Source organism: Cervus elaphus, chromosome 15 (genome assembly GCF_910594005.1).
Source record: "Cervus elaphus chromosome 15, mCerEla1.1, whole genome shotgun sequence".
Taxonomy (NCBI): domain Eukaryota; kingdom Metazoa; phylum Chordata; class Mammalia; order Artiodactyla; family Cervidae; genus Cervus; species Cervus elaphus.
Window position 1 is genome coordinate 57604571 of NC_057829.1, and position 17166 is coordinate 57621736.

General features: G+C 36.4%; 2 protein-coding genes across 11 annotated transcripts in view; one reads left to right on the plus strand and one right to left on the minus strand.

The window, feature by feature from the left end:
- The window catches only part of EXOC6 (exocyst complex component 6), a 194767-nt gene that overhangs the window by 111048 nt on the left and 66553 nt on the right, over nucleotides 1-17166 (plus strand). For 8 of the 10 annotated variants that reach the window (XR_006345342.1, XM_043925655.1, XM_043925656.1 and 5 more), the window contains exons 18-19: nucleotides 4922-5101; nucleotides 15528-15557. Coding sequence is in view for 9 of the 10 variants with exons in the window: in XM_043925655.1 (XP_043781590.1) it covers nucleotides 4922-5101; nucleotides 15528-15557 (210 nt within the window). In the remaining variant the exon portion in view is untranslated. The remainder of the gene's footprint in view (nucleotides 1-4921; nucleotides 5102-15527; nucleotides 15558-17166) is intronic. The other 2 variants (XM_043925657.1, XM_043925658.1) reach the window with 1 other exon arrangement.
- LOC122708884 (cytochrome b-c1 complex subunit 7) lies at nucleotides 2812-3300 on the minus strand. Its single transcript, XM_043925665.1, has one exon. It carries the CDS (start codon nucleotides 3276-3278, stop codon nucleotides 2943-2945), a length of 336 nt encoding a protein of 111 aa, XP_043781600.1. The 5' UTR covers nucleotides 3279-3300; the 3' UTR covers nucleotides 2812-2942.

Consider the following 17166-nt stretch of genomic DNA (forward strand, 5'->3'; position numbering starts at 1 on the left):
GTGATTTTTCCAAAATGTATTTGCAGACTTTTCCAAGAAGGGAGAAAAGATAGTAGACAATAAATCATAGATGTTTACTAAAATTTTCAGTGATATTACCACTTATCTTTTATTTAAAGCACATTTGCTTATGGTCTATGAGGACTAGTGTGGAGTTTATGCATGTATCTGTTTAAAATAGTTCTTTGAGTGATTTTGTTGCACATCTGTGGTGAAGAACCGATGATAGTATGATATCACTTAATTTTTGTATGTTGAAATAAAAAAGTTCTTAAGTTACGTGAGATATGTTTCTGCCTCCAGAGGTCACTATTTCTTTAACAAGCAGTGTGTGTGTGAGAGAGAGAGTGTGTATGTGTGTGCATACACACATGTGCATGCGTGTGCTCATTTATATCCAACTCTTTGGGACCCCCACCAGGCTCCTCTGTCCATCAAGTTATGTGAAATATGTTTCTGCCTCCAGAGGGCACTATTTCTTTAACAAGCAGAGTGTGTGTGTTGGTGTGTGTGTGTGTGTATGTGAGAGAGCATATACACATGTGCGTGTGTGTGCTCATTCATGTACAACTCTTAGAGAGAGAGAGCATATATACCTGTGTGTGCATGTGCTCATGGGACCCCTGCCGGGCTCCACTGTCAGTGAAATTTCCCAGGCAAGAGTACAGGAGTAGGTTGTCATTTCCTACTCCAGGGAATCTTCCTGAGCCAGGGATCATACCTACTCTCTTAACACCTCCTGCATTGGCAGGCAGATTCTTTACTACTGCGCTACCTAGGAAGCCCCTTAAGAAGCAAAGAAGAAATTAGTTGCTTTGTTTATAAGCTGATTCATTTAAAATTTAATTCAGGAGTTAGTTGATGTGTTCTTGACTTTCTAATCAGATCTTAAGGACTGAGAGTGTTTGGTTTCAACTGTAGTACTACTCTCTAGGAAGTCCAAACTGATTTTCCTAACAGTCTCATAAGTGATAATTAGTGGTCATTTTTTAAGAAATATCTTACCAAATAATTCAGTGTATTCTAGTGTATAAATACAAAAAAAGATATAATGAAATCTTTTTATGTGCTTCTTTCCTTCTATTCTTTTTTTTGTTTTTAAGCCTTTACTGAATTTGTAACAATACTGCTGCTGTTTTATGTTTTGGTTTTTTGGCCAGAGGCATGTGGGATCTTAATTCCCCAACCATGTACTGAACCCAGGCCTCTGCTTGGGGAGCTCAGAGTCTTAACCACTGGACCACCAGGGAAGTCCCTCAGCCTGCTTTGTTTTATTCCTCTGATAAAAGTGAAAATGTTTTTTGCTCAGTTGTGTCCAACTCTTCACAAACCCGTGGACTGTATAGCCTGCCAAGCTCCTCTGTGCATGGAGTTCTCCAGGCAAGAATACTGGGGTGGGTAGCCATTCCCTTCTTCAGGGGATCTTCCCAACCCAGGGATTGAACCTCGGTAGCACTAATAATGTTTTGTAATATTGATTCTCTTCCTGAATTGTGAGATCCTTGAGGGTGAAAGATGTCTCAGTGTCTTTATACTGCTTTAATTCATAGGACATGATATAAATGATACATTAGGTTAAGTTGTGTTCAAATGTATGTGATTGATAATAGTGAGTGATACTTAGGTCTTCTCTTAGTCAAGATATGAATTTAAATAAGTATTAGGTTTTTGTGTGTGTGTGTGTGTGTGTTTTGCTTTTTGGCCATGATGCTTGGCTGGTGGGATATTAGTTCCCTGACCAGAAGTTGAACCTGCGTCCTCAGCAGTGAAAGCATGGAGTCCCAACCATTGGACCACCAGGGAATTTCCAATAAGTATTAGTTTTGCCAGAAATATCCATTCCATTGTAGTCAGAGAACATACCTTGTATGAGATCAGTCTTTTAAAGCCCCAGTCCCAGCTTTTTGGCACCGGGGATTGTTTTCATGGAAGACAGCTTTTCCATAGGTGGGGATGGGGTGAAGTGGGAGGTGGATGATTTTTAGGTTCACAGCTGTTCACCTCCTGCTAGATGGCCTGGTTGGGGAACTTTGCTTTAAAGATTTGTTTTATGACCTAACATTTGTTCTGTTCTGGATAGTGTCTCATGTTCATTTGAGACTAATGCATGGTCTGCTAATGTTGAATGTTCAGTAGATGTCTGTTAGGCCTAGTTGGTTTATATTGTTGATCAAATCTTCTTTGTCTTCTGCCTGCTCAGATTTGCTGTTGAACTCCTGTAGTGATTTTTTTTGTTTGTTTCATTTATTGTATTTTTCAACTACAGAATTTCTCTTAGGTTCTTTATTTTCAAGTAGTTTTTATCTCTTTATAGTTAATTTTGTCAGGTATTGTTCTCATATGTTCCTTTAGTTCTTTGATTATTTTAAAGAGCTGATTTAAAACCTTTGTCTTATAAGTCCAATGTCTCATACTTTCTTGTTTCTCTGTGCAATTGCAAATTTTATTGAAAACTGGACATTTAAAATAATGTAACATGGATGGATCTAGCGATTGTCAGACTGAGTGATGTAAGTCAGACACAGATAAATACCATATGATATCGTTTATATGTGAAACCTTAAAAGTGGGTACAAATGAACTTATTTACAAAACAGAAGTAGAATCACAGGTGTGGAAAACAAACTTACGGTTACCAGGGGCTAAGTGGGGGAGAGAGAAACTGGGAGATTGAGACTGACATATTGATTGAGGTTGACAGATGCACACTACAATAGATAACTAACTGGAACCTACTCTGTGGCGCAGGGAGCTCTACTCAGTACTCTGTAATGGCCTATATGGGAAAAGAATCTTTTTTTTTTTTTTTCCAACAGTAATTATGATATTTATTTAAAGTAATACATTTACAGCCCAAATAGTTCTACATTGTACACTTCAGGTTTAACCAACTTCATAAAAATACTTGAGAACAGCTGTACCCACAGATTTAGACTACTAAATTATTTCTTTGCCCATTCTTCTCTCTCTTTTCTTTCCCGAATAACCTCTTTCAGATATGGTTCAAGGTAGAATTTATCCTCCTCATATTTTGTCCACTGCTCTTTAGGCAGGATCTGCTGCCTCATGCTGAGGTCCAGTGCTCTCTTAATGCGAAACACTCTGTCGTTATACAGGTTCTCAGGAAGCCTTCTTATGGCTTCTTTTACATCGTCATTCTCATGTATTGTGTCATCTCGCATTAAGCCCAGTTTATTGAACCCGGCAGCGTTGTAATACCATTTTCGAATACCCTCCAGCCACCTGCTTGATGCTGAAACAGCTGGCCGGCCCGCCATGTTGACCTGACACGGAAAAGAATCTTAAAAAAGAGGGGCTATGTGTGTATAACTGATTCACTTTGCTGTACATCTGAAACTAACACAACATTGTAAATCAATTATATGCCAGTAAAAATTTAAAATAAAGTTGTATTGTAATGTGACAATTCTGATAATCAGATTCTCCTTTCTCCCCAAGGTTTGTTGTTTCTTCCTGGTAGGTGGTTGGTTGTTTCATGACTTTTCTGAATTAATTCTGTAAAGTCTGTATTTTTTGTCATCTGTGGCCACTGAAGTCTCTGCTTAGTTAGCTTAGTGACCAGCTAATGATTGGACACAGATTTCCATAAAAATCTGGAACCAATCAGTCTCCCAGTCTTTTTGAGGGACTCTCTGTATTTATTGGGGCACGCCTTCAGCCATCAGGCATTTGATACCTCTGCGTTAACCTTCACATCCTTTTTGCACAGAACTTCAGGGTCAGCTGTAAATGAGAGCTTAGAGCTTTCTCTGGTCTTTCCGGAGTATGTTCACAGCCCTACACATGTACATAGTCTTCTAGATTCTCAGGAGTATGTCAGAGCTTTTCAAAGCCATCTATGGACATTTCATTCCCCAGTTTTTCCTTTTAAGCTTTTTGGTTCGCTTATTGTGTACCCTAGTTGTTATCTGCCACCTAAAGTGTCTGTGATGTTACACAATTGCCTCTAATTGTTTTTAACAAATGCCCCCAGGAAAAAGACTTTTTGCTCCTGACAATCCTGTTTTTAGGTCATGTAGAGACATCTCTGCAAGTGAGATCTTCCAGGGAATTACCAGCTAGGTCAAATAATGATAATTCTCTGGGAATATGGCTTCAAAGGAGTGCCAACTCATTCTGCCCCCACTGTGTTGGCTGAGAGGCCAACACAGATTTGTACCACAGTTGTGGGATATTGATTTTCAAGGATACTGTGAACCTGGAGCTAGGGAGGAAAAGTGGAAATGGGGCACATTAGAACATCACAGAGCTTGTTTCCATATCAAGGTTCAGCAGTTTTTCATAAGTAGATGCTGCTTGAATTGCTGTAGGTTTTGAATTAATTTCCAGACGTCTGGAAAAATGGATCTTTGACAATTTTTGCTAGTTTTCTTGTTGCTTTAATGGATCAGAAAATGTTTGAGTATTCTTACTCTGCTCTTTTTTGTCACTCTATTTCTTTTATCTTCTTTTGAGAAGTTAACTGTTTTGGGAGCAATGGTGGGGGGGAGCTCTTCTACTCAAAACACCAATAATGATTTCATTTCTTACGTGATGGTCCAACTTAATTTCCCTCCGTGAGTCAGTGGATAGAAGTCGTTTGCATTCTTGACAACTTTTGTTTTCCGTTTCTGTTTCTCCCAAGGGTCTTAGAGCTGTGAGAACAGTTCAGAATTGATAACTAATAAGTTATCCTACCAAACAAAGACAAAAAAGGTAAAGGTGAGGTTGGGGAAAGAAGTGATGTCAAATAGAGTATTTTTAACCGGAAATCCTACAGTTTTGTTGGATTTTGAATAAATGTTTAAAATGTTAAACCAAAGAAATATAAAAAATAAAATTTGGAATTTTAAGAAAACTTGTTTTTTTTACCTGATTCTGTAACTTGTTTTTTACTTTTTGTTTTGTTGTATCCGGTCAGGATGCCCGACATGCAGCAGAGGGAGAAATATATACCAAGCTTAATCAAAAAATTGATGAATTTGTTCAGCTTGCTGATTATGACTGGACAATGTCTGAGCCAGATGGAAGAGCTAGTGGTTATTTAATGGATCTTATTAATTTTTTGAGAAGCATCTTTCAAGTGTTTACTCATTTGCCTGTAAGTATAAAAAATGTCAAAAAATTGTTATAATTTTGCTTACTCAAATATATTTAGAATTCAGTTTTAGTTGGAGGCTTACTTGTTTAAACCACTTCCTAGCTTGAATATTTCCTTTTCTGTAAACCAATTTGTGAAAAATGTTAATTTAGCTATTGTTTTTATTGAGTTAAAATTGGTACATAACATCATATAAATTTCAGGTGTATAACATTATAAATTGGTATTTGTGAACACTACAGTGACCACTATCATAAATCTAGTTACCATCTACTTCACCCTCCCCCAGCTCCTAACCCTCTGGTAACCACTAGTCTGTTCTGTGTATCTATGAGTTTGTTTTTGTTTTGTTTGATTCTACATGAAAGTGAAATCCTATGTTATTTGTCTTTCTCAGTCTGACTTATTTCACTTAGCATAATACCCTCCTGGTCCATCCATGTTGTCGCAAATGGCAAGATTTCCTTCCCTTTTTTATAGCTATATAGCAGTCTCTTGTCTATACATATGTATATATGGCACATTTTCATTATCCATTCATGGACACTTAGGTTGTTCTCATATCTTGGCTATTGTAAATTATGCTTCAGTGATCATAGTGGTGTATATACTTTCAAATTAGTAATTTTCCTTTTTTTCAAATAAATATACACAGCTGAAACAGCTAGATCATATGGCAGTACTACTCTTAATTTTTTGAGGAATCTCCATATTGTTTTCCATAGTGGTTACACCAGTTTACATTCTCACCAACAGCATATGAGGGTTCCCTTTTCTCCACATTCTCTCCAATACTTATTATTTCTGGTTTTTTTTTTTAATAATAGCCATTCTAACAGATGCGAGGTGATACCTCATTGAAGTTTTGATTTGCATTTTCCTCATGGTTAGTGATGTTGAACATCTTTTCATGTGCCTGCTGGCCATTTGTATGGCCAGCAAAATGGCTTTAGAAAAATGGCTCTTCAGATCTTCTGCCCAGTTTTTGAGTTGTTTGGTTTTTTATTGTTGAATTATGTGAGTTCATTATACAGCTTGGATATTAACTGCTATTGTATATGATTTGCAAAAATCTCTTCCTATTTGGTGGGTTGCTTTTTCATTTGTTGATGGTTTCCTTCACCATGCAGAAAATGTTTTTTAGTTTCATGGAGTCCCATTTGTTTATTTTTGCTTTCGTTTCTCTCACCTTTGGAGTCAGATCTAAAAAAACATGGCTAAGGCCAATGTCAGGGAGGTTACCTCCTATGTTTTCTTATAGGAACTTTATAATTTCAAGTCTTTTTAAAGTTTTTTTATTTATATATTTTTGGTTGTGCTGAGTCTTTGTTGTTGCTCATTGGCTTTCTCTAGCTGCCCTGAGTGGGGGCTACTCTTCCTTGTGGTACGCAGGCTTCTCATTGAGGTGGCTTCTCTTGTTGTGGAGCATAGGCTCTAGGCACTCAGGCTTTAGTAGTTGCGACACATGGGCTCAGTAGTTGTGGCTCATGGGATCTAGAGTGTGGGCTCAGTAGTCGTGGTGTACGGTCTGTAGTTGCTCTGTGGCATTTGGAATCTTCCCACTAGAGATCAAACCTGTGTCCCCTGTATTGGCAGACAGACACCCATCCACTGTACCACTAGGGAAGTCCAGTTTCAAGTTTTTAATTGATTTGAGTTAATTTTTATGTATAGTATATGATAGTGGTCTGGTTTCATATTTTTGTGTGTGGCTGCCCAGTTTTCCCAACCCTGTTTATTGAAGAGCTTCTCCTTTCCCCATTGTATGTTCTTGGCTTCTTTGCTGTAAATTAGTTGTCCATGTATGTGTGGGTTTATTCCTGGACTCTCTGTTTTGTTCCACTGTTCTGTGTGTCTATTTTTATACCAATGCCATGTTTTTATTAGCATGGCTTTGTAGTATAGTTTGAAATCAGGAATCATGATACCTCTTTAGTCAATTGTTTGAAACTTTAATTTGTTTTACTTTTTAAGCCAGATAACTTACATCTCACTTCTCACCAAAGCCAAAACAAACCCCCAAAACTGACAACATATTCTTAACTAGAAATAAACTCTGATAGCAGTTTTCATGAAACTACTTCAATATGATCAGTGACTTTTCTTTTAGAAAAGGCCAAGAAATTATTGGATATTTGTAGACCAGAGACTAAAAGTAAAATAGGAGCATTGCTCCATCCTATTATGTAGTCATGAACATTTACATCTGGAATAATCTGTTGATGAAATGTTTCTTAGGAAGATATGACAGGGACATTTGAGTGTGAGTAGGCTGAAACACTGGATTCTTCCTGTGAGGGATGCAAAGGGAATTCCCTGGTAATCCAGTGGTTAAGAGTCCAGGCTTTCGCTGCCGGGGGCCCCAGTTCAATCACTGGTTGAGGAACTAAGATCCCACAAGACTAGTGGCACTACCAAAGGAAGAGAAAGAAAGGCAAGACCAAACAGATGATGCTGGGATGCACATTTTCTCACTAGGTGTACTCTAAACTAACAGAGCTAGTGTTAAAATGTGAATGGAGTAGTTTTGTACAAAAGAAGTAGGGGGAAATTTTGACCTTTTTAATGTCATAATAAGATATAGGTGGACACAAAAAAGTTGAATCTGAAGCCTACCCAACTGCCTCTAACCATCTCCTTGTTTAAAATGAAAAGAAAAAAAAGATGTTATTCTCCCCATCTCTTTCTCTATCAAAGGGCCAGTTAGAATATTTGAAGGAATTGCTTAAAAATAGAAGAACTTCTTAAAGAGATTTTTGTAGTGGATCTGTGCCAAAGAGCTTTTAGAAGCTTTTCCAGGGTTGATACTATATTCCTCACTATTGTTCTTGAGTTGAAAAAGGGAACCTGTGTATTATATATATAATTTTAGTACCACCTCCCTAGTAGCTCAGTTGGTAAAGGATCTGCCTGCAATGTGGAAGACCTGGGTTCAATCCCTGAGTCAGGAAGATCCCCTGGGGAAGGGAATGGCATCCCACTCCAGTATTCTTGCCTGGCGAATCCCGTGGACAGAGGAGCCTGGTGGGCTATACAGTATATGAGGTCACAAAGAGTCAGACACGACTGAGCAACTAAACAGCGTTACAGCAATTTCAAAAAAGTGTGCATTAAATAATTATTGAATTAATTTGAATTCACCTTGTCAGTATATATCTCTGTCCTTCCAGCCAAATCCAGTTTTCACAAGTAAATACATGGCTCATGTGTGCACATATACACAGATACACATATACACAGATATATATCATGTTTCTGTGTTGCAATGTGTGCTTCACAGGTTGACATGAGATGATGGGTAAGGATTTTGTGCCTAGCTCAGGTAAGATTAAGAGAGATTATATATTAGAAAGGTTTGGGGTAAATGCCTTACCTCACGTGGCTGACATCTAGAGGGAAATCCTGCTTTTTCATAGGACATATTCTGCTGACATTTAGAATGACAGACTTCTGTCACTCACCTGATCTATTACAATATTTTGTATAGTTTTAGATGAGTGTGTGCCATTTTGGATTTTTATGTCATCTAACATGGGTTTTTCTGCAAGGAAAGTTCACTTTTATAAAATGTAGACCAACAAATTCAACAACAGCAATATATAGGACATGAGAAAATAAGAAAATTATGTTTTATAGTTAGGAAAAGAAAAAATGGTACTAATAACAGTATATTCTTATTCAAGGGATGAACTGAAAGCATAATTCTGAAGCAAAAATATTAAGTTGTTGACTATGGTAAATTCTAGCAAGATTGATTATTATGGCTGAGTATATTAATTCTCTGAAATGCTGAAATTATATAAGATATTCAGTTTGTGTTCTTTCAAGCAAAGAACAGTGTTATTAAATGCATTATTTTTCTAAGCAATATATGGCGATGTATAAGCTACCATTTTAATTTAAATGGTTTAAGCTAAAAATAATTCCTAATCTTCAGGTTACCTTTGGATCCAGATAGAGAGAGGGCCCAGTTTTGGACTCTTTCAAACTAAAAGAATCTTCAGAAGGTATTTGTTCATCACAGTCAGTCAGTCCCAAGTCAACCAGCTTAGGTAGAATTAGTTATCCATGAAAAATTATCTGGGGGAGCTGGCTCTGGCTCCATGATTCTTGATTTTGACGGGGTTAATTAATAGTGCCATGAGTTAGAGTCAATGGGAGCTGTGAAACCAAGGGTCACTCTTTCAAATAGTGCAAGTATTGTCCAGTATTGCAAGTAATTGGACAGACAAGTAGATCCTATAGGTTAAAGATGACTGTCTTGCCCCATCCCTAAAATATACCTAATACTGTCAGTTTAAAAGCTCCATTCTTAACTTCACTGCATATTTACTTCTTGTCAGTCCCTATGATTGCTGCAAAAGATTATTTTCCCCATCAAAGAGAGTCATGACTTGTAGTTGCTGACCACATTGCCTAGTAAAGGTTTCATTGGTTCTAGAAAAGTTATAATCCACCTGATAGGATTTTGTTCTCTCCTCACAGGGTATGAGAACAATAGAACTTAATGGATGATAATGGTTTTGGCAGAGCCCAGAGAAAGAACTTTATTGTTTTTCTCTTTTCTACTACACTGTGGTTGTGGTAGGAAGCTGCAGAATTTGGAAGGTCACCAATAATGTCTACTTTAAATGCCTCCAGTCTCTATGGTTGAATGGGTGAGAGAACTGGTATATTACTTTCCTCACCTGTTTCTCTTAAGAGTCAGCCAGCAAGCCTATGCAGAGGACAAAAAGTAAAGATTTGCCTTGCTTCCATGTTAGGAAGCATTTCCCTGTGCCGTAGCAGAGAAGCCAGGCTCTCTGCTGGCCACAGGAATTAACAGTAACTTAAAAAGCAGTATTTATAATAATGACAGGTATTTCCCCACACCCAGAATGTTAAACTGCCCTGTCAAATATATTATCTGTCTTCAGGAAACTTACCATTTAATGACTCAGAGTTAAGCCCACTTACATGTTACTATTCTTAGGGACCAGAGTGATGAAGGGAAGAGAGCACAGGATGGTCTTTAGAATTAGAACGACTTATGTTTAAACCTGAGATTTTTAACTTCCTGGCTGTGGAATCCTGGCAAGTTGCTTAACTTCTCTGAACTCCTTTACTTCTGCAAAATAGACATAATCCATTTTTCCCATAGGACTTCAGTTCAGTTCCGTTCAGTTCAGTCGCTCAGTTGTGTCCGACTCCTTGCGACCCCATGAACCGCAGCATACCAGGCTTCCCTGTCCATTACCAACTCCAGGAGCCCACCCAAACTCATGTCCTTTGAGTTAGTGATACAATCCAACCATCTCATCCTCTGTCGTCCCCTTCTCCTCCTGCCCTCAATCTTTCCCAGCATCAGGGTCTTTTCAAATGAGTCAGCTCTTCGCATCAGGTGGCCAAAGTATTGGAGTTTCAGCTTCAACACAGTCACCCATAGCACTGTCAGAGGATGAAATAAAATCATGTGTAGAATAGTTGGCTGGCAGGGTGCTTGACATAAAGTAGCCCCTATTAATAAATATTTTATCTTTCCTTCTCCTTTCTTCCTCTGTTGTTTTAAGGCCTTTTATAGTATGAGTTTTCAGTATCGTTACACTTTTTTTTTCTTGTATTTATGCCTATATTTTTGGCTTGTATTATTTAGTTTTGAGTTCTCTGCTTTTGCATTATATAACCATTTTTAAAACTTCTTCATTAATTATTAAAGATACTTACTGTAAAGTATATTTATTTGAATCATTGTTACAGCTTGACTGCAGTCCTTACAGTGGCTGATGGTCAGATGCTGCCTAATGTCAGTGAAGTGTGATTATTGTATGATATAAATATTATTTTATCCTCAAATCAGTGCTCTTGAAATCAGCAATGTTTACTGTTTCAAATGTGTAAGTGAACTTTCTTGTTTCTGATAAATTTTTCCTGACAGTTAAAAACTATTGCTCAGTATAGAGGAAAATTAAAAAAAAGTTATCTTCTGTTATCTTTTAAAAGGAAAATTACTGTTAACATTTTGACATGTGTTCTGCAAGTCATCTTTTTCTAATGCATTTGTAACACTTATTTTTAAGCCTAACTTATAAGCAAGCTTTGTGTTTTTTAAATAAGAATTTATATTAGCTAGAAAATTTGAAAACCATTCAATTTTGAATTTTAAAACCATTCATTGTTAAATTTTTTAAAGCATTCAGCATTCATTCACCACTTATAAGCCTATAAATACAAGATATTGTTGAGCAGTTTGCAGTTATTTAGTAATTCATGACTGCCAAGTGGAACTCAGTAATCTTTTACTGTGAATACAGTACCACCTAAAGACCCATCAGTGATCTACTGGAAACGATAGTTACCATTTCTTTCTTTTATATATGCTAGTGATGTGTTTGTTAAAATAAAAATGTTTTATTGATTTACAACCACTAAGGGATATGTGTAAATGATGAGCCTGGTGCCACTAACTTTTTTTTTTTTTTGCCACTAACTTTTTAATTTGCACTTTTAATTTCCACAAATAGTTTAAAAAACATTATGCTTTCTGTAAGTGAGAAATAAGGATGTATATCCAGTGAACGAAGGTGCATGATTTAGATAGAAATGGATAGTGTCTAACTTTTAAAACCATACACTTAAGAATTTTTTTCTGGAGATGCGGTACTATATTGAAAATCCTGAGTTTCACGGTCTAGGCCTGATTATTCCAATTAACCAACATTATGTAAGATGACAAATCATTCAGACTCTGAATTAATTTGCTAATTAATATATTTTATTTCATAGAACTAAAAATGAAGGTTGTTTTTTAAAAAATATTTTAAAAATAAAGGTTATTTTTAAAATTTGCTTCAGTTAATATGTATACATGGTAATAAGTCAGGTATCCCAGAAGACTTTGGGATGGAAAATAGCCTTCCCATCTCCCCTAACCCCAGACTACCATTTCACCATGTGTTTTCATTTCTTCTGGTGGTTATCTTAAAAAGAGAATGTCTTGTGAGTCCCTACTATGAAAGATAAGGCGCATGTATTCAATAGCGACTTCTCACTTCATCCTTTTTCTTCAGTTTGATGTTTTATTTATGTTTATCGTTTCTTTATATAAAAGTTATACTCCTATTTTTTGTTCCTTTTCTTTAGTCAGTATCTTAATTCACTTCTATGTAAGATAAAGACAGTAGCCTCCCTACCCTTCACTCTGTCAGTTCTTCATCTGATGTTTTCTGACTGCTGCAGAGGCCTCTGTCTCTGCTTTGTACCAGTTGCTCTCTAGAATTGCTGTATAGCTGTTTACCTGGGACTTTCTTTCTCTGATGCTCCAGAGTTGGAAACTGTTTCATGGATTTCAAGTGTTTTTAGTACTTCACTGGTTGGTTTTGCTAAACTGCCACAGTAGCTTTCTCCTATTGAAGTCCTTGCATATCATGAAATACCTTCCCTGTCCTTGTGTTTGATTGATAGTTTAGTAATTCTAGGTTGAATAGTTTTTCTCTGACAATTTTTGTTGCATTCCTCCATTGTCTTTTGGCATCCAGGTTTTAGGATCTATTTTTTATTCTTTAATATTCTAAATGTCATGATAATGTGTGGAGATGTAAGCTTTTATTTCATTTACTTAGCTCTTTATTCAATGGCCCCTTCCTGTCAAAGGGGAAGTTCAGCACAGGAAACTTCTCTTTTATTATTTTTTAGATCATTTTTTTCCCTCCACTTTTCTGTTCTCTCTTTCTTGGACTCTCATTAACTAGATGTTAGAGTTCCTAGACTGATCTTCTTTATCTTTTATCTTTTCCTTCATTTCCTATCTCTTTTTTTGTTCTCTGTTTTGGGAGGATTTCTCAATTTTATTTTCAGTCCATCTAGAGAATATTTTACTAGTTATATTTTAATTTTTAAGGAATCACTTTGTTTTAAAAGTGTTCTTTTCTCATAGAATACTGTTCTCTCTTTTTAAAAAATGTATATATTATCTTTCAAATCTCCCTGAGGTGTTAGAGGTTTTTTTTTTTTTTTTAATTAATTAATTTAATTGGCTGCGCGGCCTCTTTAGTTGCAGCATGTGGGATCTAGTTCCCTGACTAGGGATTGAACCTGGACCCCCTGAATTGGGAACACAGTGCCTTAGCCACTGGACCACCAGGGAAGTCCCTGGAGGGTTTTTTTAAAAGATATTTTCTGTTTCTTGAATTATCTATGTTACCCTTGAATAGGTTTTTTCTTTCTTTGTTTTTCTCATTCTCTTTTAACAAAGAATGCCCGAAATGCTGATTTGCATTTACTCTGCTACTGTATAAATACCCTGTTTTTTGATAGATTTTTTTTTTCCCCCTTAGTTAGGAATCTGACTGGAAATTTTTTTTAAATTTGGGAGACACTTTGCCTAGGATTCTTAACCTTAGAGTGAGCAGGTATAGAGCTATCCATGAGATTGTGGTTTCCTTTCTTTAGGGCTGACTTCATGGATATGTAACATGTGCTATGGCACGGGGTCCTGAGTTTAGAAGGGTTCTGCACGTGCTTTGGTGCTTTGCTGGCGTCTTGAAATTCTTAAAGATTTTTGGACAAGGGACCCCACATTTTCATTTTGCACTGAGCTCCACAAATTCTGTAGCCATCACTGCTCTTTCCATTGTCACAACACCCCCCTTCCTCCTTCCTGCTCTCTCTTTTTTTTTTCCTACCTACACCTGGAGTCTCACCTCTCCCTCTAAAGTTTCTCTCACTATGGAAAAATGCTTGTGCTCTGTAGTTAGGGGATCACTGGCACGCTTGTTCTAGAAATCTTTAGTTACTTACCCTGTTTCCCATCGCATTTCTGGTATCTCTCCTCTCTCATATGCACAACTGGACCTCTAATACACAGCTGGCTCCCAACTCCACTGTAGTTCCCCTAGTAGCATGTAATGGGCAGTTGCTTTCTCTTCTCTATTTAATCTGTTTTCTGGTGGTTAAGGTGTTAAGACTCTGCACTTCTAGTGCAGGGGGCACAGGTTTGATCCCTGGTTGGGGAACTAAGATCCCACATGTCTTGTGGCATGGCCAAAATAAATAAATAAATAAACATTTTAAAAAAAATTTTGTTTTCTGTCTTCTAGAAGGTATCCCTTAATGAATTCCCCTACATGCCTTCATTTTCTGTGTTGTTAAACATTTTATTCCTGTTTTGTAATTCTGGGCTTCTTGTATCACTTGTATCTCGGGATCAGTGGGAAGCAAATGCATTAACTTAGTCTACCATCTTGATTTTGAACAATTTCTTTCCTTCTCTTTGAAGTAAAAGGATTGGATGCGATCACCTCGAAGGTCCCCATATATAAAATTTATTATTAAGTGTCACACAGGTGTAAAGTCCTAACTTATACTTAGATTTATTCATTCCTGCACCTTATTTTCTTTTTTAGTTTTGCTCTTTTATGTTCTTTGTCCTTTGGTTCATACTTTTCCCCTGAATTAAATATATAGATGTACATGTCCTTTGACTTCACTGGAAACTGTAGAGGAGACTTTTAATAGTCAGGAGTACAATCACAGGCTTTAATCACCCTTTCTTTTATGTGATACCAGAAAGAATTATATTAAAAATACAAAAATTATATTTTTTAAATTGTTACATAAGCAGCTTTGAATACATTTTAGTAATTATCAAGTGAAAATATGACCATATATTTATTGTATACATATATGCTGACAAATTACTTTTTTCTTATTTCAATATTAATCCTTAAATATATAATGATAATGAATAATATTGATCTGATGACTTATTGACTGTAACATAAAAATTGTATAATGTGAGCAATGATAGAAGCATCACAAGTCCTGTGACTTACATGGTGTTCATGTTCATATGTTAAATGTTGTTGACTGACTTTTATTGACTACATTACAGAATTTTAGCTAAATTTCATCTTGGCTTTATGACTTTTATATCTCACATACAATTATATACCTTTTACGCAATTTGAAAGATTTTGGGAAAAAAATAGTTGAATAAAATAACTGTTGTGATGAGATTTTGCTAATCCAAACAAAATTTTTTTGGAAGTTAAATCTAGAAAGGACCTAGAGGTTACCTAGAGTGTAGTCCAGTCTTCCAGAAGAATGAATTGTCTGGATAACACAGCTGCCAACCCACTGCTTACTGTGGGTAATTAAAATAATCTACCTGGCTAGTTCAATGTCTTCCTCCATTTCTGCTTGTGGTTTCTCCTTTACTCCTTGTGTGTTTGGTAAAAAGGATAACTTCCCCTATGCAGGGCCGCCTTCAGTTCAGGCTAGATCAGATATTCAGGTGTCACTAATAAATAGATTTTGAGTTTCAAATTATAACAACAGAGAGTCAGCTGGCTTGTGTATGGTGTAATTTTTTACTGCTTTAACCACCACTTCTGTTGATATCGGAATACATTTTCCTTTTTTATGATTGCCTGTTTGACTTCCTTCTCAGACTAACAGCAGTGATCATGCAGCCATGTCGGTAAGTAGATACAAGCTCAAGCTAGCATGCGAATTAGAAAACAATGAACTTCCTGCAGGCTTATTTTTCTCTGCTTAGGTGCTTATGGAAAATTTTAATTGTTTTGGCAGTGTTCTTGGTACATTTGTAGTTTTTGTGGAAGCCAAAGTTTGAAGATAATAACTAGTTGTTTTGGTGAAGCAATCAAGATTCTCTGGGACTTGATTGTGAAAGTTAATATGCATCTGTGGTGAGCGCAGTGCTTTGGGGATATCTCTCTGTGGTCATCTCAGGCATGACAGGCCATGCTTGAGATATTTTCCTTATCTACAAATGAGTTCAGTAGTTCAATAAGAATATATACTCTAGAGATTTTTGTGAGGGTTAAATGAGGTAGTATGCATGAGATGTTCAGAAAAGTGCCTGGCATAAAATGAACACTCAAAACATATTAGTTGTTATATTTGTTTGTAAGATTATTTGTTCTTTTCCTGAATGCTTTTTCTCTACAACACTTATCCCAGACTCTACTTGTAGAAATCTCAGTGCATAACACAGTATAGCTCATGACCCAAGTCAAATGTTTCTTTTTCACCCCAAGCCCAATAGTGTTCATTGCCTTCCTCAGCACCTACTCTTTTTTAGTGGCTTTGTCACATTTTGCTCTTTATTGTATTTGTTCATCCTTTGCACCTCCAGTTATAAGCTCTTGAGAGCCGAAATAAGAACTCAAATGTTGTCTGAGTATAGATATTGAAAAATATTCTTATTTTTGAAAAAATATCATCTAGCATTTGAAATTTAAATGTTCCTAACCTACATTTTGTCCTTTCTGTTCTTATTTCTATTGTCAAAGTTCAAATTTTGATTATCGTTAATTGTCTCCTAATTCGTCTCTGCCAGTAGTCTCTCATTACTTCTGTTCATCCTACATATCAAAGCCAGATAATCCTTTTCAAAGCACATTTTAATTTCATTTTCTTTATTCAAATATTTCAAGATCTCTCACTTATCTACTGAATTAAGTGAAAATTCCATAGGCTAACAAATAAATGACCTTAGTCTCTTTCTGATACATTTCTGACCATGATTTAACCTGGGCATTTAAAGTGCAAAATTCACTCTGCCCTGCATCTAGCTTGAGTTTTCTACCTTGTCTTCATTTATAACTGTAAAAATTTTGAATCTCTTCCAAGAGCCATCTTTAATGCTACCTCTTTCATGAAGCCTTTACTGAGTCTACTTAACCTTATGTTGATACTTTGTCCCACTTTTATGGTACTTATTTATATTTTGTCTTGAACTATGATTGTAGACTTTCCTTCTTTCTACTCGCAGAATTTAATGTCATTATGTCAGGAACTATATCTACTCATCATGGTGTCTTCTATAGTACCTAAACACTGTCTTACGTAGAGGAAGTGCTTTGTAAGTACTTTTAAAGTTAATATGAGAGGAATAGTGAATAACTAGACTATTATAAAGATAATTTTCTTGTATGTTGAAAAAGTATGAAAAGTATACTGCAGGGAGTTCCCTGGTGGCCTAGGGGTTAGGATTCCAGGCTTTCACTGCCAGTCCCTAGGTTCAGTCTCTGGTCGGGGAACTGAGAATCCTGCAAGCTGTGTGG

Excerpts from the sequence above, each read along its gene's own strand:
- LOC122708884 (XM_043925665.1), bottom strand. The coding sequence starts at position 3,278 with ATGGCGGGCCGGCCAGCTGTTTCAGCATCAAGCAGGTGGCTGGAGGGT.